At 40.3% G+C, this 26806-nt stretch overlaps 1 protein-coding gene across 4 annotated transcripts in view; it reads left to right on the top strand.

The window, feature by feature from the left end:
• The window catches only part of vti1a (vesicle transport through interaction with t-SNAREs 1A), a 111820-nt gene that overhangs the window by 31881 nt on the left and 53133 nt on the right, over positions 1–26806 (top strand). For all 4 annotated transcript variants that reach the window (XM_046377072.1, XM_046377074.1, XM_046377071.1 and 1 more), the window contains one exon: positions 1689–1773. In XM_046377072.1, the coding sequence (XP_046233028.1) occupies positions 1689–1773 (85 nt within the window). The remainder of the gene's footprint in view (positions 1–1688; positions 1774–26806) is intronic.

Raw genomic sequence — 26806 nt, 5'->3', positions numbered from 1 at the left:
ACACACAGTGTATTAGATCTTGGGAATCGTGTTAATTATGTTAGTATATAAGGTCAGAGCCACGGAATCAAACTTATTGCAGATATTTAGGATATGTTTTAAAATCATGTTTTCCTCAAGACCATTACATTTAATAGGAAACTCTACAGTAACTGCCATTTTTTGTCAATTTACTGCAACCCTAACCAAAGCAAGTGAGATCAGTGAAAGTTGCTAAGTCACTCTGGTACATTCATTTTTTTAAATGTATTATTAGAAATACTACAGCAGGTATTTCCAGCAAGAAAACTGTCTTCTTTCTTAAAAATTGATTTCCTGCACTAACTGACAATTTAACTACCTGTGGCTTTTAGCTGAGATGAAATTCAGTTTCCCATGAATGATTTTATTCAGGATAGTAAAGCATGCATTACATTGAACAACACAAAATTCTCATAGATTAGCATGCATTGTGGTTAGTATACATTTTTGTATGTATGCAACATTGGTCGCTTGTTATTGATTTCTGTTTTGATATAAGAAAACACTTTACTTTTTTCATAGCACTGCTTGTATATTTTATACGTATTGCTGTTAATACATGGGGCTGTAATTGGACATGTGAACACTGTGAAATAAAACCATAATGGTACAGTGCTGTGTTTGAGTCCCTAAGATGGAACTCAAGGCCGTCTGTCAACAGATCAGATCTTTTCTTGCCTTGCTTGTCAGACATGAATTGTTTAGCTATAGACAAGAAGCCAAAACCACTGATTTTCTTGGTATCTAAGGAACAGCCATCAGCTGATATGTGTACACATGATACTCAAGCTCTGCCTCACACCTTGATACTCATAAACATCCACTTTGAAAAAAAAAAAGATAAAGTTGCCCATTTAATTATTTACAAAACACATCTTTTTTTGATGTGCTTACTTGATATTCTTGTGAACTCCGTGGTTTCAATGGGCAGCCTTGTCAATTGTTGATATCTGTGAGTAAGCCAAGGGGGGATGCAGTAACTCGTATATCTTGAATACTGTTTTGGTCTTTTAATGTGGACAAACAAGAAGCAGAAAAGAAATTTGATGCTTTTGTTAAGGCTAATTATAACATTTAGCACCTTGATAATGATGTTCATTTTATACACATTTAGTAAATTGATTGTTTTGAAGAATCATCAATCATTGTTTAGAATTATCAATATTATTACTATTGTTATTCAAAAAATCTTAAACTTTACATTTTACATTACTGTCTACACCTGAGAGGATAAATGGTCATTGTGTCTTAAAATTCTCTTGTGGTTTCAACTATCCATCACCTACAGACGATTGTTTTTTTTTTAACTCTAAAGCTTCAAATAAAACTTTATTTTATTTCAATTTGCACAACCAGCTGAAGGCTGTGCTGTGAAACAATACAAGGAGGCAACAACCCTGAAAGTAGTTCTTGTTTTTATGTCCAAGATGAGGCAGCAGCACCTCTTACATTGTCAGCCTCAACATGCATATGTTTGATTTTCCATCAGCATATAACACATTGTCATCCATGAAGGTTATTGCCAACCTGGCTGTATTATGTTGTCGCTGTGGATGTGGTCTGTCTGTTTAGGTGACAGTGTTGATGTGTTTCTTTGAAATGGGTCCCAGCCTTCTCAATCAGGTTTTTTTCGTGACCAGAATTTTTTTTCTCTCCATTTGTTGCAGAGAGCACATCTGTTGGACAACACAGAGAAGCTGGAAAGGTCATCACGTAGACTGGAAGCCGGCTACCAGATAGCAGTAGAAACTGGTACGTATTCTGTTTAGGATTGGGCTGGGAAGGAGTTGGGTGGTGTTGGGCGGTGGGTTCAAGATAGTGGCGAGGATGAGTGAGCGACAGCAAATTGTCTTGCTCATATGCGAGGTGGGTGGATATGTGTGTTTGTGTGTTTGGGAGGGTGGGGTGGGGGTGGGGGGTCGAAAAAAAAAAACCCTCTTTCCTTGACGCCTGATGACATTTTCGGGAGTACATCAAAGGCAAGCCAGGGAGAGAGAGGTGTGTACAGGCGACAGATCGGGCGCCGCTTCTCCTTGCTCTGCTCCCGAAGAAAATTTGTGTATCGCTGTGGATGTGTGTGTGTGTGTGTGTGTGTGTGTGTGTGTTGGGTGGGTGGGTGGTGTGTTTTTCTTTTTTTTTTCCCCACACAAACAGACGGGGGGTCTATGAAAATAAACAACGTCAGCGTTCCTCCTGAAGTTCTTAATTCAGGAGTGCAGAAGGAAGAAAAAAACATAATATGACTTTCTAAATAAACCATCCAAAAAAAACACACAAACTCCTTTTTTTTCCTCATTATCAAGGATGGTTTTTATCTTAAAATAGGAAAAAAGCTCATTGGGATCTTAAATAGATTTAACCAGTTAGCATATTTTTTTTTCTTCCTGTCTTCCTTCCTGACAGTCACCACATTATTGAGGCAGAGTGTATTCCTCAGAGATGTATCAAAGCTCATTCTTGAAGTATCAACCAGCTTTCTGTGGCTTCCGTTGTAGTTTTGAAAAAGTTTGTCAATTTACACTATAATCGCGGGGTGGCTGGCATGTGCGACATCGACAGATTTAATAATTCAAGTCAAGGAAGGTTCGCACGCAGACCACTCGCTTTTGATGTTCTCTGTAACTTGCATTCACAAATTCATAAATACAATCTACATTCTCTGCTTAAAAATCTTGATTCAGATGTCTCAGATGATCCTGCCGTTAACCGAGTTTCTCGAGTGTGTCAAATTCTGCGACAGCGGACAGGTTTTTTAGTTCTACCCAGTCTCATCGTTCACTAGTGTGGCTTGTTTTTTTGATGTTTTTCCTTCACAGCTTGGTTGGTGTTAAAGAAGTGGGCCGTGGCTTAACCGTGTTCAGTACCTACTGGGCCCGGCAGTTTTTCCAGCCATATTCGGCCACATGCCCTTTGACCCTGTGTCACTGTCGGCCGTCTCATCCACTGTGTGTGGGGCTAGCAAAGAACAATGCTCGTTTATCCTGCCTTGGTCCCGCACACTTGGCTTGGTCCACACCAGCTGGGGCTGTGTTTGTGGTTTGGTGGGGAAGCTTCGCCCCGCGTCTTTAATCCATGACCCCTTCCTTTACTCTGCTGTCGATACCAACCCTCCGCTCAGATGCACAACCTGAAATGGCAGTGTCTGCGGGTCAAACAGGGGGTACATCTGCACAGAGAACACAGACACACAGGGAATATGCACTCCTCAACCAGACTAATTACTATATATGCCAAGCTCTCAAATTCAACAAACACACTGGGCACAAACATTAGGTAGCCAAATTTATCCACTGGTTTATAAGGTTTGACAGGGTTTGCCATCTGATCCCACAAGTTTGGTCTTTAATTTAGTGTTGTTCACCCATCTCAAACTACATATTTACTCTTGTGGTTCCACAATGGCTCGTCACAACACTTTCCAGATATCTTCATGAAATCCTGCACTTTTTAGATCATAGTGCTGCCATAGTTCTTAGAGTATTGAGATACAGTACACTCTGTTCTGGGGTTTGTCTTCCTGCAAACACCACACTGTTTATTTTTTATAGTGCTCCAAAACCTTTCATTATACATCCTTCCTTTTCACACAAACAAAGACAAAATAATGAAATAAAAATGCCACGCTTTATTAATGGACATTATGAAAATGGCATTGGCAATTGTTGAGGTAGAAGCTTTGAGTTTTAAAACACAAAGGTGTGGCACCCATAGACGTTAAACAAGAATAATTAGAGCATTAAGTGTTTCTCCAATCAGACGCTCTCTAGTCATACTGTAAAGACTTTTCTTGCCATGAAGCTTAACTCTGCTGATACATGTAAGCTGTACTTTTTTACAAGGAGCAGTTTAGCATTGTTATTTTGCAGTAATTCAAAGTTGCATCCTCCATCCACAATGACAGAGTAGCCCCTAAGAACTGTAATTGACCAATGGGGGAAGTGGAACTAAAAGACATTTTCTTTCAAAGAGATAGATCCTGAACAAAGAAATGGCGCAGAAACTCAGCTTGGCCCCCTTTTCTCTTCAGCGTCGACAATATATCTCTTAATGACCAGGAACAAAAAAAGCCAGGATGCTTCTAGGTCACAATTATTGGAAAAAAGGGGGACTCTTAGTTCTAAAAAGATGAATCTTCACACAATATTATTTTATCAGATTTTAGCATTTTTTTTCCTTACCGTTCTCAATGTCTCTAGTGTATTTAGCAAAAACAAAGGCTTGCCAAAAGCAGTGAGAGCCCTCTGAGGGATATAGAAGAGACTCTTTGGACATGCAGAGCTATTTACCACACACCCTCAAGAACCAGGGTCTTCTGTTTGTCTCATAAATAAAGTATAGAACTTCATTAGTGAAGAGCACTGACTTAAAAGCCCAGGCATAGCAACAAGCAGACATGGGGGCTAGCCCAGTTAAAGAGGGCCCTAAATAAAGAGGGAGGGCATGCAGTTAGCCAATTTAAAGACATTTGAGTCAGGGGCATTTGAAATGCCCAAATGTGGAGGGTTGACTGATGTTAAATCAAAGGCATGCCAGATTTTAGTCCTTCCCTCCACAGCTGAAAAGATATTGAATGATTTATGATTGCTTGTTTAGAAATAAATAGCATGTCAGATTAGACAACCAAGTTGCAATGATTAGTTGTTCCACCTTTTTGATTAGAATTCACTGAGCCTTACATACCGATCGACGGTTCATACGAGACATGGTGGAAAAAAAAAAACGTCTCATCAGACCCCTGCTGATGATGAGCTGATGTTTGCTGGTATTACTCTAATCAAATAGCTAACTGAACTTGCTCTAAATTGAGATCGCCTTTGTTGCTGTTACTGTAAATGTGCAGTTGTTTTAGGACGTTATGGTAATTGTAAACATAAAGATAAACTTTAAGCTTGAATTATGGGCTCCTAGTAGCAGTAGTAGATTTATGTGTGCTTGAAGCATCCGCAGGTTGCTTTCACACACATGACTCCTAATGCAATTGTAAATTTTTAGATTTAGATTCAGTTTCATTTACAATGAAATGTAAAGCCTTTTCATTTTTACTGTTAGGGATGAATGAATGCATCTGGGAGGCAACATTTAAAAATTGTACGACTGAATAAATCAACCAGCAAATGTGGAGTGAATTACCTTTGAAAATTCATCCCCCTTCATACTTGTTCAGTTGACACAAATAACTTAGCAATGGCAGCAAAATGAGCTGCTGAAACAAAGACAGAAACAGACAAAAGCGTTGCTACTCTGCATTTTAAAGGTGGCCAGCAAGAGGCTGAGAACACTTCTTAGGCGAGTGTTCTCGGTGTTTAGGGGCCTGTAATCAATCCTGCAAAATGAAAACAGCTCATTAGGGATTGATTTCAGTCCCGTTTAGATAAGCAGAGAGGGCCAGGACCGGCCCCCAGGGGCCTCAGCCTAACCCAAAGTTCACACCATGCCAGGTAGAGAGCAGCACCACAGGCTATCAACTTTATTAGGATGGGGATAAGCTGATTAGACCTTGTCAATCAAAGGTGCCAGTGACTCAATCATGATCCAGGGGACTTTTCTTTCTGTCTCTCCCATTTTTTCTCTCTCTTCCCACTCTCACGATCTCCCTCTCTTTTTTGTGATAAATCATTGAAGCGACCAACAAAGTGGCAGCCATCGCTGGGCTAAGCTAAGCAGCCCTGCAGTTGTCACCAAGGCAGACATGTGGGGACCCTGTGATGATGTGACGACTATATTAAAGAGTACATCAATTTGTTTTAGAGCAGTTTGATTTTCAACTGCAGTGGTATTAAAAGAGAGGGGGAAGACGAGGGAGGGCGCGCGTGTCGGCATCATCGAACATGATTCCAGTGGCAGAGCAAGGGGTGCTGGGACAGCGAGAAATAAATAGATAAATGACAGAGTGACGAGAAATAAATAAATATGTTTTTGTAAACATAAAAAAACATTCTTCATGGCTCTCTTTTGAAGCAGAGTGTGGCTTTGAGACTTGCTGAGAGTCCATGGGCGCTGGAGTGGCCCAGTAACACAGCACACGTTTGTCCCGACTCTCTATCTCTCCCCCTCCATCTCTGTCTCTTCTGTGTTTCTCTCCCACTCACTTTATTTTTCCCTGTTCCCTCTAAAGATCAGACTCCATGATTCTTTTGGTGCTGGGCCACCAAAGCGGTGCTCGCTTCGCAAATCCATAAGCAAACACTTAGCAAATGACATAATCAGTTACATTTGTGAAGTGAAGTGATATTTTAAGCAGAGGCTATTATTAGCCTTAGACAATTTTTAGTTTGTTCTTTAACAGTTACAATATTTGGTCAATCCAGAGCAAGATAAAATTATTAGTTTTTATAATGTTATTAAAACATATAAATCTATTTACTTATTAAAATTCTACAAATTACAATGTTTAAAAATGTTTTTATCGGAATGGACATTTTATAAAATTGTTCCAAAAATAATAAATATGTCACCATAGCTTATGTATTTTATTTTTTCATTTAGGCAAAGCATTATGAAATAATTTTTTGTTAATTCCCTCTTATCTAATTAATTTTACATTAAGTTTGTATTATTAATATGAAGGCTTGTGTGACCTGCGAATACACCAATTTGATTCTTGCTGTTAGGATTTTTCCACTCACTACATGAATGATTTGTAGAATTATATACAGTATATATGCAATCTAAATCTTTTTCTTATTAACATGCAGCTGAGTCTTTTCTCACTTCTATTTTAGTTTATTCTCTCTGTTCTACATTGTAGTTTGAATATTTTAAGGATTTCCTTTTCATTCTTCTTTTCAAAAAGACAGTTTGCTAAAGTGGATTTCCTTTAGGTATAGCATAATAAATCACATTTTTGTAGGCTGATACAATCAGAATGTTGTATTGTGTTCAAAAAGAATATGAAACTATTTGATAATTGTTTGATTACTGGAGCTGAGAGCTAGAATTTAAATATTTCACAGCTTGAGTTTTCAGCTGAGGAGAAAGGAGGCCTTTTCAGAAATGTTTTAAAGGAAAAGTATGTTTTTTTTTCTATAGCTATTTAAAAAGAAAATAATTATTAAAAACGCTCCCGAAATTCACTTGAGACCATATTTCCTAAATATATATGCTTCAACGCATAACATCTCGCTCTCAGAAAATCTAGCCGTGGGTGAGCTGTTTATCGGTAAACCCCGGTGGATGAAAGGCGTAGCAATAATGATTTTTTCTCTCCTAATCGGACCTTGTCAGCAAGGCGTCTTATCGTGGAGAGGAAAATGACACCGATCCTATCGAAGAGCCTGGAGTCCGAGTCGGCGGCGTGTGTCCCCCCCAATCATGGCCGGCCGTGGCCCAGCCATATCTAGCGCCGCCACAAACGGCGAGCGACGCTTTTTTCATGTGGACTTCAAAAACGTTGCGAGTCATTAAAATTGCACCCGCGTTCGGCAGCGGGGATCAGCCGCTCTGGAGCGAAAATGGGATGTGGGAAGAGGAGACTCGCTAAATGTGTTAATTCCATCCTCACATGTTTAAGGCTTAATTTTAATCTGTTTGAGGGAGAGGGAGGGGTGGAGGGACGATTGGAAAGGGGGGCGGGAGGGGCAATGAGAAAGCCTCGCACTGCAATAAATCGCCATTATCTTTGACACCCTAGGACTCAGCTGTTCCAGGGATTTAGGGGTCCACTGGCAACAGTGTATATCGTAGGGCATGAAAACACTGTTTACGCTTGAACTGCGGTAGCTAAGGTGCAATCACTAGTTTCAGGCTGCACAGACAAAAGGCCTTACGCGCACAATGGCCAGCTAGCATACGCACTCTCAATGGAAGAGCAGAACCAACAGACTCGAGTGTGTGTTTTTGTGTCTGCGCCTGTTTCGCTGTGTGTGTGCGTGGGCAACTCTGTGTTTGTCTGTGTATCGACAGGTGTTGTTGCGAAACATCCGAATATTAGCTTAAGTTAAACCGAGCCGCTGCCATGGAAAGAAATGATAAGTTTGTGTAACATAAAGTTAAACTTTACACTAAAGATAGATGTCTGTTCACATTTCCTTCGTCGGTAATAATGGTTCAATTGAGTCCAACAACTACTATAGCAGCTACTAGCCTCTTTATGTCCCTCTGTAGGTCTGCACAAGGTGGTAGAATTAATGAAATTATGAGAAAATCTAATAATTAGACCTTTAGTCAGTTATTAGCTTCAACAAGGCTCTCAACATAATGAGACTCTTGGAAGTAATGATCTGACTGAGAGCTCATTGGCGCATTCAGGCTTAGTAAACCATGAGAAAGCACTACTAAGAGAAATGTTGGTTTTCCTTTTTTTCAATTCTGCTAATACTCTTAAATAAAATCAAAACTTTGTTAAATGTATTTTAAATTTAAGCAAGAACTTGGCATAGATTTTCAAAATTGTAGACAGATCTTAACGTGTAATCATGACTTTTGACACAGTTAAACAACAACTTCGTATTGTTGTGTTAGGTATGCAGCGGAAATGTCAGGAACTGACCAGGTTAACATGAACTCAGCTATATTGTTCAATGAAGTAGCGAGTCAGTGACTCGAGCATTGTTGACTGAATGCCCAATAGCTTGATGAACTTGTTCCAGTAACAGACTGTGAAGACTACACGACAGATGAACGTAGTATCAATTTATTAATTAAAAAAACATTGATGATTTAAGCTTTGAATAATCTATCACTCAGTAATAACCTTGAAAATTAAGTCATTTTGGCGTAGTTCGTAAAATAGTCTATATTCTCGATCAAACCTAATCCAAATCATTTATTGATCTAATCTAATCCTTATCTCAACAAACGAAACACCCTCCAATTGCTAGATAGTGGTATGCCACTATATCTTAAAAGACTGCTTCTTTTTTTTTTTTTTATTCTTTTCTATTTTTAGGTTATAATAACTAAAAAAGATACCCCCTGCCTTCTTGCATGCAGAAGAAAAAAGTGTAGCATTGACCTCTGGCTGACACAGAGAAAGATGAGGGAGGGAGGGGTGGTGGAGGAAAAAGAAAGCAGCGGAAAGCGCGACAGAGTGGAGTGAGCTAAGACAACAACTGTGAAGAGCCGCATAGGGTTAAAGAAAAACTGTTTCAGAAGGAAATGGGAGACAAAAGAGAGGACTTGGAGCCCCCATGGGCGCTTTAAAGAGCTGCTACATCTGAGGCTCTGAAATATTAAAAACTGAAAAGGAGAACCAAAAAAAAAAAAAATTGAAATAGTGAAATAAAGTAAAGGAGTGGCAGTGAGAGAGAATTGTGCCACCTTGTCACCTGAGGACGTATATCAGAAATATTAATTCTGTGATGAGAATGACGCACTGGATGACAAGAGGATTGATGTCAGTTAAAACCCTGAAAGGAGTTTAAAAAAAAATTTGCAGAGGCATTTATCAGAGTGAGTGTGGATAGGCTCCTGTATAGAAACAAGAGATCGACATGTTGGCAAGGAGACGACTGTATTCACAAAATCCACATCAATCTTTTTATTCCCCCATTTTTATACAATAATAATAAAAAAAAAAGCCCTCCTGGATTTTAATTGACCAGTCACCTCATTTTACATGTGTTCCCATTCATAATGTAGTACAGTGATGAACATGTTATTTAAAAAGAGGCAAAGAGTCAATCTATCTTTAGTAGTACATCTTCTTTCAAGCTGTCAGGCATAAATGGGCAATTTTTTGATGCAGATTCAAAAGTTTTAAGGAGGAAAATTGTTGAGGGGAAAGTAGTGCTTTTATGTTTCCCTTTTTCTTTGCTCCTAGCTTGTTCAAAATAAAATCTGATTTTAGCCAAGTACCTGTGATGACATCATGAGTACTACCCTTTTTTTCTCTTTGTCAGCCAGTATAGACTTTTTCCATATTAGGAATACTTACCCTTAAACAAACAAACAAAAAAACTCTTGCAATTGCAGTTGAAATTGTGTCAGATTTCAGATTTATCAGAATCCTTTTAAAAGTATGCAAAATGTACTTTTAGACTTATGTCTGTGACAGTAAAATAAAACCTCTCAATGCATAGAAATAAGTAACAAATAATTTGGAATAATTTTTCTACACTGAAATACTTTACTTATAAAAGCACTGAATAAGATTAACAATTATCCTTGTGTCACCTCACAATCTTACATATTCTTGTTTTTCAGTTTTCTCACAACAGTTGTCATTTTTAACCTTAAATTATTTTATACAGTGCCACTATGTTTATATGTATGTTTGTCTTTATTTTGTCCCCTCAAAAAGTAATCATGACTTTTGCATTTACAGTAATTATAATACAGACACATGCAAACACATAAACACAAACAAAATAAAATTCATCTCTATGCCTGAGTTAACACAACACTTTTGTACTTTTTTTTTCTTTTTGGAAAAGGTATGTGCATTCACTTTGTGGTTCTCATAATGTCATCACTGTCATACAGTGTTTGAAATGCAGGCTGGAGAGAATTTCATGTTAAATATGTGTATGGAAGATTCCTGGAAATCCAATTAATACTTAAATCATCTATAACACTTGGACATGATGGATTTTATTTGTTAAATTGCAAATTAAAGTCCTACACTGTGGAAATATGGTTCTGTAATAGATAATACCAACAACAATATTCCCAATACCTCATTAATTTAAGGGCCAGTATGTTTTAGGTCATAAGATTAATGGTCTCGAGTAATTTGGAGAATTTACAATATTATTATTACATTTAGAGAAGTCATTAGTTAGTGTTTTGAAAGTAAATTTCCCAGCAAGGGACTCCATCCAACGGTCTGTGAGGGAGAAACTTAACAACAACTGTGACTCCTTAGCTTAAGATGGTGTAGCTGGTGCTTTGTTGTCAGAGTCATTTAGCCAATGCATTGCGTGTCACTTCTAATATAGTCGAACAGATGTTTTTCAGTAGCACAGAGACCCTGTTGCCTCACGTCTGCAAAGTGCCATGTGGCACCTTTTGTCTTATGCTAAATGAGACCCGTACTCTAAGATTTAAAGCACTTGGTCTAAAACTAAAATAGCACAACTGCTCATGACTTGATCTGGCTTAAATGCAGTCATTAGTTCTTTATTAATCTGCATCTTCTGCAGAGGTTCCCTGGGCCTCCCGTCCTGCAAGACACAATTATACTGTACAAACACAGTGAAGCACATTAGCCATCTACGTCTGTCCTTGCTCCACTTTTCCTCAATGGTAACCCCAAGGAGCACAACCCCCCCCTCCTCTGTCAAAGGAGCTTCCTCCTTGGCTGTCCTGTGCCCATCAGACAGGGTGCCCGCCCGTTTAAGACACCCAGGGAACATGAAACAGAGCCGGGCCGAGATGTCAGCTGGTTGCCCCATCTGCCAGTCAGTGGGATGGTAAAGCTTTTGTCCTGGGGGGTAACCTTAGGAGTGCTCTGTGTGCTGCTCGAGTGTGTTTGTGTACGTGCATTTGTGCGTGTTGCTTTGGGACGAGAGACTCCGCTTCACAGTTCTGAGCAGAGCTAGACACAAACAACATGCTGACATTGTCCTTTTAATTTATGTGTCACTTGTGTGCACATACAGATAGCCTGTCACATTTTGACTAAAATGACCAAAATTTAAATTTGGATTCTCTGTTGTGAGATCAGGGCAAAATAACTGCTGTGTTTATCCCAACATTTTAGGATGGCAGAGATTTCAAGGGAATAAAATGTGTAGGTCTCAAAGAATTGTTCTCAGCTGGATTGAAGTTAATTGGTCTCATTTCAGATCTGCTCACTTCTTATGGATACCACAGTTGGTGCAGAACTCATCAGAATTTTAAATTGCCTGGAACTTCTCTCTATCCTTTCCCTGTTCCCCTGTTAAATAACATAACCTTGACAGTACAAACAGTTTGACTCCCATATAAATGAACCAAGCCACTGAGTGGATGGAGGCTGGCCGGTTGGTAGAAATGAAGCACAGCTCCACTCATGCATTCTGTCGTTTGGTAGATAGGCCGCGCCGTTGAGCTGCTTTAGGAGAGAGGCGCCTCATGTTCTCCTTCTATAAGAAGGTGCTGAAAGGGGGCCTCTGTGCACGCACGAATGCACATACATAATCCTTTGGACGGGTCTATGTGAGCCCAAGAGTTCCTAAAAAGAAAATGCACGCAGACAGCATGAACTTATTTATTTACCACTGAGTTATGCTTTTGTAGTTGTGCCTGTCAAGGATATCAGCACGAGTTAATATGTGTGCTTTTGTGAGTGTGTCTCGATGTGTGTGTCTCCTAGTTATATGTGCATGTTGCACAAGCTCTGGACCTCACTTGTTTCAGCCTCAGATAAAATGTGATTTATAACAACAAAGCCATCCCTTTCCTGTGCTGTAATCATTTTTAGTCAACTTTGACTGTTCACTGCCATGTAGAAAGCTTCCCTTAAGTGGTCTACATAGTCCCCATGCTCACATCAGTCAGTCTCACCACATGATGTATGTACTGTAGTGGTAGTCCTAAAGGGCTGATGTATGCACAGCTCTGCACCGGCAAGTCCTCTCTGAGCACATCTATGATCTTGGGTTACTCAATCATCAATCAAGGCCAACTGCAGCGTACTGTACAGTCGCCCATCTTTTAAAGCTCAGTTGTGAAGGACTTGCTAAGATGGCCTAAGGGACACGTTCCTTGGTCTGGCCCATCTCAGGTTTGATGTGAATATGGGCATAGTTATGACTACACACATAACAGAGTTGAAGCATTGATGTAGACTTTTTTTAATGTTCGATGAAAGTCACCTGATGGTAGAGATGAGGTTTTCAATTTTCCTTGTAGAATTCTCCAGTGTTTTTTGGCAAATATCCTCCCGTAATTTGTTGTTGACATGTCAAACAAATAATTCTCATCATTATAAATTTTCAACTGCATAACCCATGAATGGAACATAAAGAGGAAGAGCAAATTAAAAGCATTATGTAAGCGGAAATTTTCATATTTTATCTAATATTTTATATGTATTATTTTCTCATTCTATAGGAAATTATTTAAATAAATATGAAATAATGTATTAAAAAGTAACATGAGATAAAAGTATGACATATTCCACTGTTTCTCTGTCTGTTCTGAAAAATGAACATGCAAAAACATTTGCCAACAGTGCATTTATCAGATGTCATTGCCAATTTTGCCTAATTCAGAGTGAGACCTACCTGATAAAATGCAGAGCCAAAATTTTGGAAAATGTGGACAGAAGGAGCAGACAAAGAAGGCAGAGCAAGAAAACAGTGCCAGATAATCAAAAAGAAATATACAGTACATTCAGTTTCTCCACAAAGGCTACTCAGAATTCATTATATTATCCAGAATGGACATTCAGAACCATACAATATTGCAGTGATAGAGTTGCATGCCAATTTTCCTGTGTGCTTGAAGTGAGGTATTGTGCTATTTTAATGAGCTGTTTAGACTAGTGGCCGGTTGCTTTTGGGCTGTAACAACCAGCTCAATGAATAATTGTTATTGCCTCTAAAAGGCCAGATGTATGGAATTCATGCAAATTTAAAGCAAAGGGAAAATGTGTGCATGTGTGTGAGGGTGTCTTGGAATAATTGTATTCCAGATGCCCTTCTTTCATGTGAACCACACACACATATGTGTACACGCTCACACAAACACACACGCTAAAAGGACAGAACAGATGATGGTGATGATGATTAAGATCTTAAGCATATGGAGATACTGTGTTGGTTTAGTGTTTTTTTGTGTGTGGGTGTGAGGGTGTGTATGTGTGTATGGCAGTTGTGCTTTTTTTTTTGAACATTGCTGCTCTTTCAGTCTTATGTGACAGGTTCACCCATCTCTCCTGGGGAGGCCTTCACTCCCAATTTAGACGCAAGCATCGACAAGTGACAGCAATGGCTCCGGCACCCTACCTTTGCAATATGACTACAGTTAACTTAACAAGTCTCGATATGTGAGCTCCATCTTTGATGTAATTGATTTGAGTGGTTTGAGCATATTTCTTGCCAGAGAAGTTGGAATTTTTGGTAGATCTGTCAAGACGATCTTAAGAGGGATGCAGGTCATTTCTGTCACATTTTAAACTAAGAAAAAGTCATGGTCTTTCATCATATTTCACATAATCTGCCCTGTATTGTGCTTGAACGTCCATCATAAAAATGTGGTTGCTTTACCTAGTTACAGTATGCTATAGTTCATAGTCATCAGGATGGGCATGTGTGGCCCCTGTTTACTCAGGTCTCTGAACAGGAGCAGAGCAGCGGCACAATAGGCCACTCCGTCTGCCAGAGCCTTCTTGTTGTGTAGTGATCATAAATGTCAACAGCAGAGCAGAAATCAAAGAGCCCTCTGATACATAACTGTGAAGAAGGTGGGCACCGTACAAACAAGTCTCTCATTTCAATATGCTTAATGTATGCATCGGACCATTTGTGGGCCGGGCTTTAGTGTAAATGTGGCCATTTTCTGTTGTGTTTTTTGTTGATGAGATTCAAGTACAGTTTATGTACTGTTTGTTCTTGTCTTTGATGTTTTTTTTCTGCCTCTGCAACACCTTAAGCTTGCTGCATCTGTTTCATAAAAAAAAAGAAGTAAGAAGCCACTTCATTGCAGTAAAATGAATACATAAGTGCAGTATATAGAAACAACAGAAGTGCATTAAACTGGTTTATTATGTAATACTTGTCAAGAATCGGATAATAATGCAGAAAATCTATCTACCATTCGTTTTTTTATATACAAGAATGTTGTGTGGTTAAATGAAAATTTAATTGATTCATCTTAAATTTGCTCATGGCCTTTTAATCTTTAGCAAAACAGATACTGTCTCACTGTCAGTCATGCTCGTGAAACATTTAAAATGCTCGAATTTCAAAGAACTGCAAGTGCCTGAGTGTCTCTGAATGTGTACTTGTCATCACTGTGTCATCACATGTGTGGCTGTGTGTGTTTGTTGGGGGGGGTGAAGTTGTGTTGAGTGACAAGGGCATGCGTCTTGAGCCACCTGGATTTATTTGGGCCAAACAAGAGGGGCCCGTGTCTGTCTGGGCAGTGGGGCCTCACAGCCACGAACAGAAGGTGCCTCCTCACAACTCACACCTGAGCTCCTCCCAGCCTGGGACCAACCTCCCTCTATCACTCGCGCCATCCATACAGCCTCTTCTCTTCTCTCTTTTTCTTTCACTGCCCTCTGTATCCTCGCCACTTCTCTCCCAGGCTACGGACTGCCCTACTTTTACCTCTGCCACTCTGGTCCTTTTGATGTTGACTATGTTAGCCCGTTCCACAGATCATGCGTATGTTTGCAAATGGCCCCTTTACTCAATTCTCACTCTGTTTATGAATATACATTTCACAAACAGGATTTGTAGTTAATGGTCTACAAAGAGAAGCATTCTCTCTCATGTATTAGCTGTGCTTATCACAGTAAATGATGCTAAGGTTCACAGTGAAAACCACTCTTCCGTTCACTTGATTCTCAGCTTTCTTTTGCTGAGTTTGTTTCCCTTTGTTGTTGATGTGTTTTTTCCCTGCGAATCTCCCAACTCAGTTCCTGGAAAAGAGGCTTTATTCTGGGAGGAAATGTGTGTTTGCTTGTCTGTTAGCATCTTTTTCATTTAGTCTTGAAGTGACAGGGTGTGAAGCTGGGTAGGCGTGTGCATCTCAGAAGTCAAAAGCACAAACGCTAACAAGACACAAGTTGGATGCTTTATTTTTGAAGGTAAAATAAACTCTAAATCAACGGGATTCATATTTCTCTGGTCAGTTTGGCATTGTATCAGAGAATTGTCACAAGGTATAAATGTATTGTAGCACATTTCACAGCATCTTGGAGATGAGACTTTGCCTTTAGCTACAGAGAACCAAACAGAGTCCACATGAGTTCAGATGGGAGGACTTGTGTGAATGCTTTGAGTGGATACTTGTCAACTACACCCTTGACCCAATAATTGATCAATATATATTTATAAAATATTGATCCACAATAATTAATTTCTAGATGGTGAAAAATGGTCAACAGCTGTGAAAATTACTGACTTAATTGTTTTTTTTCTTTTTTACAAATACGATATGGTATGGTACATTGATTGTTAGCTTTCTCTTCTTGAGACGAAGTGTTGACAAAAATAAATAGATGAAATACCACCCCCCTCAATATTTAGCTATGCAGCACTTCTAGCATTTCTGCATAGTAGAAACCTATTTTGCAAAACTGCATTCCTCTCTTAATATAGCTCAGGCTTGCATATTTTGCTGGCTTTTTATTTTTGGCCATCCTTAGCCATTAAGACTGTACAACATCATTGTCATAGTGTGACTCGAAAAATATTATGCATTGGATATGAGTAGAGTTATTAATTCTCATCCCAACCAAGTCAGCGCATACAAATACAGAATTCACACTAAAGTAATCTAAAAGTAACTGATTGTAATTGAGCATATTTCTCCGAAGGTTCCATGTTCTTTTTAACACAGGGTTATCATCCATTGACGCTTGTAGTTCTTCCACTTAAATCGTAACATTGTTGTGCTTGTTTTTGGCCATTTATCAGCTGGTGTTATAACAGGCCATCACATGCACAGCTACTGGTGACCCTACAAAGTAAAAGGTTGCAGTAAGGTGTGTGCCGAAGTGTTAATCAGTCTCCCTTTTTCAGCTTCTCTGGACAAAGGGTTAAGATAAAGCACTTATTTTTTGTTTTCCTTCAGGAAATTTAAAACAGTCTTGGTATTATTAGTGGGCAACACTAACACCTAATTGATCCAAACCAGCCATAATAGGCGCAGCAGGATGTGGCCTGCCATTGTGACTAGTGCCATGGGAAACCTGGCAATTAATGGGACATGCTATGTCTCAAATTTAGTGGTATCAATAGAAAGTTAACCCTCTCTCACTGCAGCAGTTGCAGTAATTGAAACATCTGTGTCTTTGGGCTCTTGCATTTGTAGAGGCTGAAACCTGTAACCTTATCTGTAAAGTCACACTTATGTAAAACGTAGAGGTCATCATTCGATTATTGCCCACCTACCAAGTTGATCAATATGTGTGCGGACAATTAAGATGAAGAAAGTTCTTCAAAACCCACACCCTGCATGTTCTTAAATGTCATGCACACTGAGAAGACAGGTTATGAGTGTGTGTGTGTGTGTGTCCACACAAGTGTTTTTTGAAGAAACTGCCTAGACTAATGACTAATGGTGTGTTAGTCCATTCTTCAAGATGTCTGAGACTGTAATTAGTGGATTGCTTTGAGTCAGGCCGATCCAGGGCGATGAGAGGGTCTGCGGGGAGTGACGGGAGCAGCAACATGAGGGAAGCTGGAGAAGAAAAGGGCCGCCCATTTTATAGTCCTGATGGAGGTTATATTTTCTGTGACAACTGGACCAGAGTAATCAAAATGTGTTAATAATCCCTTCAAAGGGTTTGGCGGCACATCAGTGAGAAGCCTCAGTGAACGCCAATCCCCTGCTAGACCTTGATTCTGGCTACCCCACCCTCATTGACCCTCCATCACTCTCTCTTTCTCCCTGTCCTGCTCTGTCTTCATGTCTTTTGCTCTTGATCTTATTTGTCAAGCTCAACTAGTGTTTGAGTGAGTATGTCTAGACAAACTTGCACCAAAGTTGCAAACTGAGTCTTGTTATTTCCAAAAATCGCACAAATAGCCAAACCTATGTCTGAAAATCAAATTTTGTCAGATTGCAGTTGTAGGAGCGTTCCCCAGGCCCCAGAAGGGGGCATTGTTCAAAGTTATACAGTCTGTTTTGACACCATGCTGCTTGAGCCTAACCCCCTGGGATGATTCCAGGTCAGACTGTATAGGTTCCAATAAGTTCTATCCTTTGTTTGGGGATTAACACAAAGGTCAAAGTTCACAAAGATGGCCAGATGGGGTCTCAAGTGCTAAATATCCATACCTTCCGCTCCTAAAAGGAGGTTGAGCGTCGGGATCAATGGACTCAATCGATGGGCATAGTGGTGGAGTTAATGCTGGTGAAAAGTTTGATTGCATGCATATTGATCAGAGTGAGGCTAAGAGGCTGTAAGGCTATTGATTTTATTTTGGATTTGCACTGTTTTAGCTCACATAATTTGGTTGAGATGTTTGGATGGAATATGGTTAAACACACACACACACACAAGCACACAAGTATACAAACATAGCAGAATAAGTAAATACCAAGGTAATGGTAATAATTCAGATAGTTGAGTCAAGTCAGTGTTATTGTAAGACTACCAGAAGCCAAGTATTGATGCTGTACCACATTGAAATGTGTTCATTATATTATAGAATTACTTTGGAAATGCCATTTCACTAGCACTTGAAAATATATCCACTCTAATACATATTTCTGCCCCAGTCAGTAGTAGTTGGCAAATACTCCCACCTGAAAAAATCAAGTACTGTAACAATTCGGCTACACTGAACGTTAAATTGACCTGCCTGAACAAAGATATTTTAACGGTTTGCTCTTCACATAACTCTCTTTTCTTACCGTGACACTTTTTTCCATACACTTTTTTTCATGATAAATCTCAACAGTGGCTTAAGTTTGAACCGTTACAATGTCTTCACTGTCAAAACTTCTCTTGATATCTTTGTATGTTCCATGGCTTTGTCACCCAGTTTAGCACCAAAGCTGCCATGTGGCGCTCAGTAAAATAACATAGAGCCTGCAACTTGCTACTTTCCAAATTGAAAGACCAACTTACGGACAGAGGAGATAAACACATTTAATATAAATGATAGTATTAATATAATATATATATTTTTTTACATTCTGTTAGAGAGTTTCTTTAAATTAAGTCTGGGCCAGTTGGAGAAACTCATTTAGCAGTCTAGTCGGAAACTGCATGTCAGGATCAGTTTGAGGCATTTAAAAATGTATGGGGTCCAGGTGAGGTACCTGAGCCCCGTGTGACCTGGGAGCAGTTAGTGTGGCGTCTCAGGAGAGGCTGTGTCCAGTGTAGGGCAGTAGAAGGTACCATCGTTAATATTAGAGCCATGGCATCAAAGACTATAGACTACTCCTGGATGACATGGTGTACATCACATTCACGTATGCTTTTCAGTGCAAGTTTTTTTTTGCCTTGGTGTGTCGAGTTGTATGCAGTTGTGTGTGCACAACACCTTTGTATTTAGCATGTATTCACTATATATATATATATATATGTTTGTGTGTATAATATAGTATTATAGTGTGTGTATGTGTGAATGCACACAATAGGGCCCTCACTAGGTGGTGTGGCTCCCTGGGAAGGCTAGCGTAGCTGCAAGCGCTATAGGACTCATTGACTTTCTAATGATTAGTGGTCAGGCCCCCAGCCCATGCTAGTACCAGGGGTTTGGCCTAGCCGCTGCTGCTAGCCTCTGGCCACCGCCGCGCACTACTATCGACTCACCCCCAGCCCCCTCTCTCTTTGGCCTGCTGGCGATGTGTCAAAACCCATTAGCACATAGTTCCGCAACTATAGAGAGGGATCATTTTAGGTTTATCTTTCTTGCTCTCTTCTTACCTCTCCACAGCCGTCTCCTCTCTCTCCCCCTCTCTTTCGTTCCCTCTTCGTCTCCTCATCCTCCTCCGCCCTGCTAAAATGAAGAGAGAAACAGAGAGAAGAAGGAGTAACCTTTGACAGGAGTTGTTCCAGTTGTGGTATGTATGGCTGTGTATTGATCTGCATTGGCTTTAGGAACTATAGAGAAGAGAGTCAGCGAGTTGCCGCTGCTTTTAAGTCCCACACATTTTCTTTCTGGGGAAAGACAAGGAAGTTTCAGATGCATGTTGACCTCCTTAGGTCCCATAAGCTATGGAGATTTGTTTAGAGAAAGGGGTGGAGTGTTGTTACATGTATATTTGTTAGAAAAAAGTTCAAGACTTCATGATCCCATATATAATCTTCTATCACGTTAATTTCCGTTGTGTGTGTGTTTTAAAGAGAAATACACAGTGTGTGCGTGTTTTTGTACTCCATTGTATTGTGTATTATGTATAATGTATCTTTCTGCTCTTGTTGTTGAGTCTGACCTCTTGACACATTTGGTTGTTTCTTTCAAGTTATTGACCGACGCAGCCAGTTTATCCCCATAACTATTTTAAAGAGTGGAACTTCTTTATTTTTAAAATGCTAAGCCATGGTTTGCATTAGAATAGACCTACACACACACACACACACAGGCTACGCAGACAATTGAATACTCAGCTCAGCAAGACAGCATCCTTCTAACCCAGCACTTCTTTTTCTGATAAGATCAATCTCCCAAGGGACAAGTGCCTGTCAAAGACTTTGTCCAAACAACGAGAAATCTGTGGGAAAAAAAAAATCACAAAAACCAAATACTTATCCATCACTGTTCATCAATCTATCTATTTGTGAATTCATTATTTATTTATGGAACTTTAAAGCTTGTTATTTGAATAATGTGGGGTATGACGAAGGGGGAGCCACCATACGAAAACAACAAAATGACAACCACACCAAAACCACCCGAGGGCACATGCCAACACATCGCATCAGTGTCATCCTTCCTCGCTTTGCCCCCGTGGGCTCAATGCTCAGCAGGTAGCCGCACACACACAAACACATTAACTTTTACTAGATGATATCTAATATATGTATAAATCTTGTGAATTTGCTCTCTCTCACGCAGGTGCACTAAAAACACACAGATTCATGGTTTTCTGACAAATATAGACTCAAAAATTTACTTTCATTTTTTCTCTCTCTCTCTCACTCACACACACACACACACACACACAGAGACTTATGCACCACACCCTCAGGCCCTAGAGAACGGCAGCAATGGCATCAGTGGTCTGATAGATGGATCCTGTCTCTTTGTGATCTCCACTTGTCAGACAAGCGTCACACAAAGCCCAAACACAAATCAAAAACACAGGTATGGGACACATGTCAGTTTGATAGGACCTCACGGATGCCTCCCCATCCATCAGCAGCTAAGATGCTCATCCATTGACTTGGAATGAGGGTGTTAACATGGGACTGTCAGAGTGTTTGGGCTACTGACGTATGTGCTTGGCAGACTAATAGGGTGAACAGTTGCTTTTTGGTTTATTCTGTTGAACTTTGTTGTCAGTAGCTGTTTTGAGACGGCTGAAGTCTGTTCAGTTCCACTGTTCCAATAGTTGAACTTCTGTGGATCAGAACACATTAGCATAATTGTTGGGTGAGTAATTGGATAAGAGACCATCCGCCTATACTGCCCCCTACAGCCACACACTCACACATACTGTTCTGTCCTTACTCACACATGGTGCTACAACAACATTTGCTTCCAGTCATGGAGTTGTTCTCTCACATCTAGCAACTGCTGTTCACTTAACACCTGAATGTCACAGGCAAACCCCAAAGACAGCCAACTTGTCCAACAACACAGCACAACACCTTATCCTCCTCTTGCTTGCCAGACAGGAACAGCCCAAACCAGACCACAACAAAAAACGAAGGAGAGCCCACCTTTTGTTTACTATTCTCAAAGGTGGATCATGGGCCAGGCCTGGTAAGGGATTGTGACAGAGGTGATGTCTAAATTAATCATTCATGCTCTTTCACATGGGCTACAGTAACAGCCCTGAAATATTAATGACAGCTGCAGAATAAATTTGATTCCCTTTTCTCTCTGATTATAATCCACAGGTGCACTCACACACACATGTTTATTTATGCCCTGGAGATGAGGTATGGGGTCACTATCAGGAGTTTGTCTACACACACACACACACACACACACACACACACACACACACACTCACTCACTCACTTCTTCCCTCTCCCTCTTGCTACTTGCACTTGTGTACCACCTCATTGTTTTGGAATATGTACATATTTTTCACACGTGGTGGGCGAGTGGGCTATACATTATACATTACATGCTTGTACTGTCTAGGTATGATGATATACTGTATGAATACTGTGCTGTTGGCAGCCAGGGGTTTTTTTTGTTATTTTAATTAGGTGGACTTTTTTTGTACTTTTTTTTTTTTTGGAGAGCATGGCCTGAGTGGAGAAAAGAGGCTGGAGAATGTATTGCATTGTTTTCACCTCTTGTTGAAAATTCAACTTACTATCTTGATATAATCTGACTTGCAAACTGAGACATGCCTCTGTTCAGGTCATGCTACTTTTATCAGTTTCACACAGCAGTTCTCAGTAAATGGTTTAAGCAATGTCAGATGTGTTATAAAGCCATGCACATATTAACATGAATATTCAGGATATGTGCTGCAAGTTTTCTGGAATCAGGAATCAAAATGACCCCCCTCCTTTGCTGTGACCACTTGACATCTCTGCAGCAGAGTGAAGGTTGTCTGTCATGTAATGATTTCGGATTCAGTTTTTCCCATCTCAGACGTCATTGCTGCAAGCCTAACTCACAGCAACATAACCTGAGCTTGGTGCACAGATAACTATCAGCTGTTTATGTCTCAACATGTCACTGGTGATCTCCATCTTTCTCTGTCACCCCTGTTGTATCCCTCCTTCCCTCTGTTCGCCCCTTGCTTCCTCTTCCATAATGAGGAATGCAGAACGAGCCGAGAAACCCGAACCATTGCTCAAAAAAAAGCTTATTCGGAAGTTAGAACAAGAACAGAAATAGACTTCACCCACACAAAAATTCATTCTTGACATTAAAATATTTCTAACTCAATAGGTACTTGTAGGTTAAAATGTCTCAGTAAAGGTTTGTTGAGGTTTGAAGTTCGTCTGTCTTTTCATTGACTTTGTAGAAAGATTTATGTAAAAGGTTTCCCAGTAGGTTTGCTTTTATCCCTGTTGTTTGTCTCCTTTAACCCTTATTTGGACAATTAAACAAGCAACGGGCCTAATTGTGCATCATTCAGTTGTCATCTCCTCTTGTCTGTCAAGTTTGTTCATTTAAATTCATCACGGTATGTTAATGCTGTTGTCAGGCCCGTCTTCTCACTCGCTGTCCTTGTATCAAAGATTGTTTTGCTGCTATTTAGCAGTAACTAAAAGAAGAGTTTGGGGTCAAAATCTGATGTGATGTATCCAGTATCAGTCCCTGTGGGTTAATTTTTCATTTCTCTCATTTGTTAGAGCCACCAGAGGTATTCACGCTGATTTGGTTGCTAACCCACCACAGGTGCTTCTCTTTATGACACCATATGGGCATCATTTTTAGCTTGCAAGACAGTCAGGTAATTTCAGGCTAATCTATTTTAATAAAGTGTTCTGGCAGTGATGTGTGTATTATATAAAGTCATGCCCTGTGGAGTTATGTACACTCGTGTGTTTGTGTTTGAATTAGTGCTATGTAAATCTAAGATGGGCTGTGTCATGTAATTTGTTTCTTCCTGTCTGCCTTGATTGTGTTTAGCCTTGTCTGGCCCTGCCACAGTGTGCTTGCCACTCTTGACATGACAGCGGCCACAACGTCATGCTCTGTTTGAGATAGAAAATATCAGTCAAGAACTGTTTTCTTTCCTTTTTCTGTGCAAGCAGGCATGCACACAATTTCACATGTCTGATGGAGTGTATGTGAGTATTCTGTACATGAATATTTGTGCGTTGATGTGTGTATTTGTATATTTGTGTGTGTGATCCTAATGATGCCTTCCTCCTCTACTCTATTGGGCTGTCAGCACGGTGCTGGTGACTGTCACACACACCGGCCCCCCTCCAAATCTTGCTGAGATAGGTCATTTTTCAGTGTCAGGACAGACGATTCACGTTGGCACCAGATAGATGCAGGACACGGTGGCCTCATTATTCTCTGTTTGCATGTGTCTGCTTCATACAGAAAAACAAGTCGCTGTGTATAGAAGGCTTGAGCTGAAAACCTATAGCAATCCTCAGTGCTTTGTAACCATTAGCCCAATCAAACTGCAATGCTGTGCATCTCAGGTGCGGCACCAGTGTGCGCGCAAATCAAGAGGTGTATGTTCTTGATTTTTCTCTGTTCTGTTGGTTTTTGGAGTTTAACAAACACAAAAATCTGACAGAATTCAGACCTAGATTTTATGTCAGTCTGTGACTTGTAATTCTTGGCTTCTTTTTCCCCCTCTGCTGTTCTCTCCTCTCCCAGATTATGTTTTAAGTCAGCTTCTCTATTCCCTATTGAAAGTGCAATTGCTTTTTATCCATTTGTCTCTCTCACCCTTGCCAGCCTTCCTCAACCTTTGCTCCCTTGTTTTCGACAGGGTGGGTGACTGTGTGGGTAGACGTGTGGCAATGTGGGGGTAGGCGGAGGGTCAAGGTCCGAGCCCCAGCAGTGTGGTATTTTAATCTGGGCTATTTGTAATGACAGGCCTCATATGAGTGCAGAGGAGTGGCAGGTTGAGAGGCTCTGACAGGTTCTAATCGCTGTCAGGAAAAGTAGGTGAAGAATGTGCCAGTTACACCCCTCCCCTTCCTGTCCTCTCCCATAGCTTGTTTTTTCTCTGCTGTGTTTCTGGCTCTCTTTCTGTGCTTCTTTTCACTTATACCTTTTAAAGGTGAGTGAAAGATCTTTGTCTCCTCCTGTTTTCTCTTCTCTTCCCCTCTTTCTTTGTCTTGGCTGCCATCCAGAAGCAACTACCTGCCAGTTTAATTCCTTCGTCCTTCTTCCCCTTCCTTTCAGCGTCCCCCCCTGCCCCCCCCATAGGTCCCACCTCCTCATTTCCACTGCTGTGGACAGTTGTTGACATTCCCTGGGCACAAAGACTTGGTCTGTCCTGGTGTTTCCAATGTCACTGGCAGCCTGCCTGGTTTAGTGTCTTTGTCAAAGTGAAATTGCAAATTTGTGATAAATGAAAAGTTGAAAAAGTCCGGAAAATATGACTTAAAATCATGAACAGATGACATATACTATTTTTAAACTATCATGTTATATAATAATAAACTTAATAAAAATAGTATATCTGAAGTATTTAATTTATTATCTATTATTGTTATCTTATGATCACCTTTGCCAACAAAGTCACAGCGAACAGCAAATACAAAATAAAAATGGTAGACCCAGAAATTAATTATTATTTCCGTTCATCTTATTAACCTAAATAGTTAAAAAAGTTAAATCAGTCAATATTAATACTACTGCTTATCAGTCTAGCATCAGCAAAGATCTGGGGCTGCACTTAAATAACATGAAAACTAAATATCTCTACTTGTATTTGCCATTGCTGGGAGCTTCGGACTGTATTCAGGATGAATGTTTTAAAATGTATTATCTCAAAACATATTTTTGGCTGTAGCTGATGATAAAATTCCAGTGGTTTTGTGTCTCAGCTGTGGATAACTCACAGTTGGTGTGTAACCTAAATTCCACGTTGTGTGCCTAATCACAGAAGAGAGATCAGTTCACTCAAAGTCAGACTTGAAAGTGAATTTCCTGCTTGTTTCTAATGAAAGGGCATGTATAGGCTAACATACAACAGACAGCAAATCCTTCATTTCCTCACTCAAGAAGTGGACCATCAGCAACAAACAGTCTAAATACAAATATTAAAGTGCCTCTAAGAGAAGCAAGATGGCCAATAGAACTTTTCAGGTTCAACACAAACTTGCTAGCTGTTCTGCTTCTCTTCTCCTTTGGCACAGGACAAGGGTGGCCAGGCTTTGCCCAGGTGCCGTCTGTGCCATTGGCGCTAAAGCGAGGAGAAACTGGCACACTTTGGGCATGGCTGCGGCCCCTTCTTCCTCAAAGGCTTGCCTCGTCTCCCTTCTTTCCCCTCACGGTCCCTGCTGCTCCATAGCCCAGGGAGCTCATTAGGCCAGACTTCCTCTTCATTTAATCCATTTTTCATAGCCTAAAAAACAGTCCCTGATCTTAAAAATCCTGGCTAATTTAAGCCTGGATGTTGGGGAAAAAGAGTAAAAATATCATGAAAAAAAAAGCAAGCCCGTGCACGCTTTTTCATATTTCTGATGTCAAAATTAAATGTTTTCATAGAGTAGCGCTATGGCCAGAATGGAAAGCTGCAGAACCAGCACTAATGTGAACAGTTCTTGAACAGAGTTTTAGACCCCAATAGGCAGCATCCTATTCCATCCACTTCCTTTCCTGTTGTCTGTAGGTCTTGGGGGAGACCACTGTGTTAACTTGGCCTAATGAAAACATTGGTAATAACATGCTCCCTCTCCGTGTTCCTTTAATTATGTATCTCCAACTGGATACCAGAAGGCCCCTGTAGGCTTCCAGCTCCACTTGTTGTGGAAGTGAAGTTTCATTTACAACTCGGATCCTGGTGGGGAGGATCTGTACGAAGAAACTGACGCGTTTCTTATTCTCTCCCCGAAACTCCCTTGATCTCTCTTCAACATCATGTTATGCTTATCTTTCTCAGATACTTATTGATCAAGAGAAGCTTTATATGAATGTAGCATCTTTTAAAAACGCATGACCAAGTATTAGTATTAGAGTCTGCAGAGGAGCTGCTAAGCATAAGATGATTTTTGGTCTCCACCTCTGCTGTCTGCTTTTATACCTCTCACAGTATGTCCACATAAACATACCCAAAGTTAACATCCTCAAAAGTTGTCGAAGGCTTTGTCCTTTATCTCTCTCCACGAGGACAAAGCCCCCACCCCCATTCTTCTTCCAGGAAACCATCACAGCATTAATATACCTCCCAGGTATAAAGTGTTGATGAGTGCCTGTCTCCTCAGGCTGACACTTATTTCACCAAAGGTCTCAGAGCAGGGTGGGGGGAGACACTGAGGGAAGAGAGGAAAAAAGAGCTGCTTGCATACCCAGCCAACGGATGTGGTAGAATTGTTAAGCAGTCTCAGCTGCCCTCTCGTTAGCCTCTGAGATGCCTGGTGACAGAGGTGAGGCATGCGAAAGTTGCGATGGGTTGAGAGGGG

The sequence above is a fragment of the Scatophagus argus genome, chromosome 21 (assembly GCF_020382885.2).
Source record: "Scatophagus argus isolate fScaArg1 chromosome 21, fScaArg1.pri, whole genome shotgun sequence".
Taxonomy (NCBI): domain Eukaryota; kingdom Metazoa; phylum Chordata; class Actinopteri; family Scatophagidae; genus Scatophagus; species Scatophagus argus.
The sequence above is the reverse complement of the archived record's forward strand: the minus strand, read 5'-3'. Positions and strand labels throughout refer to the sequence as shown.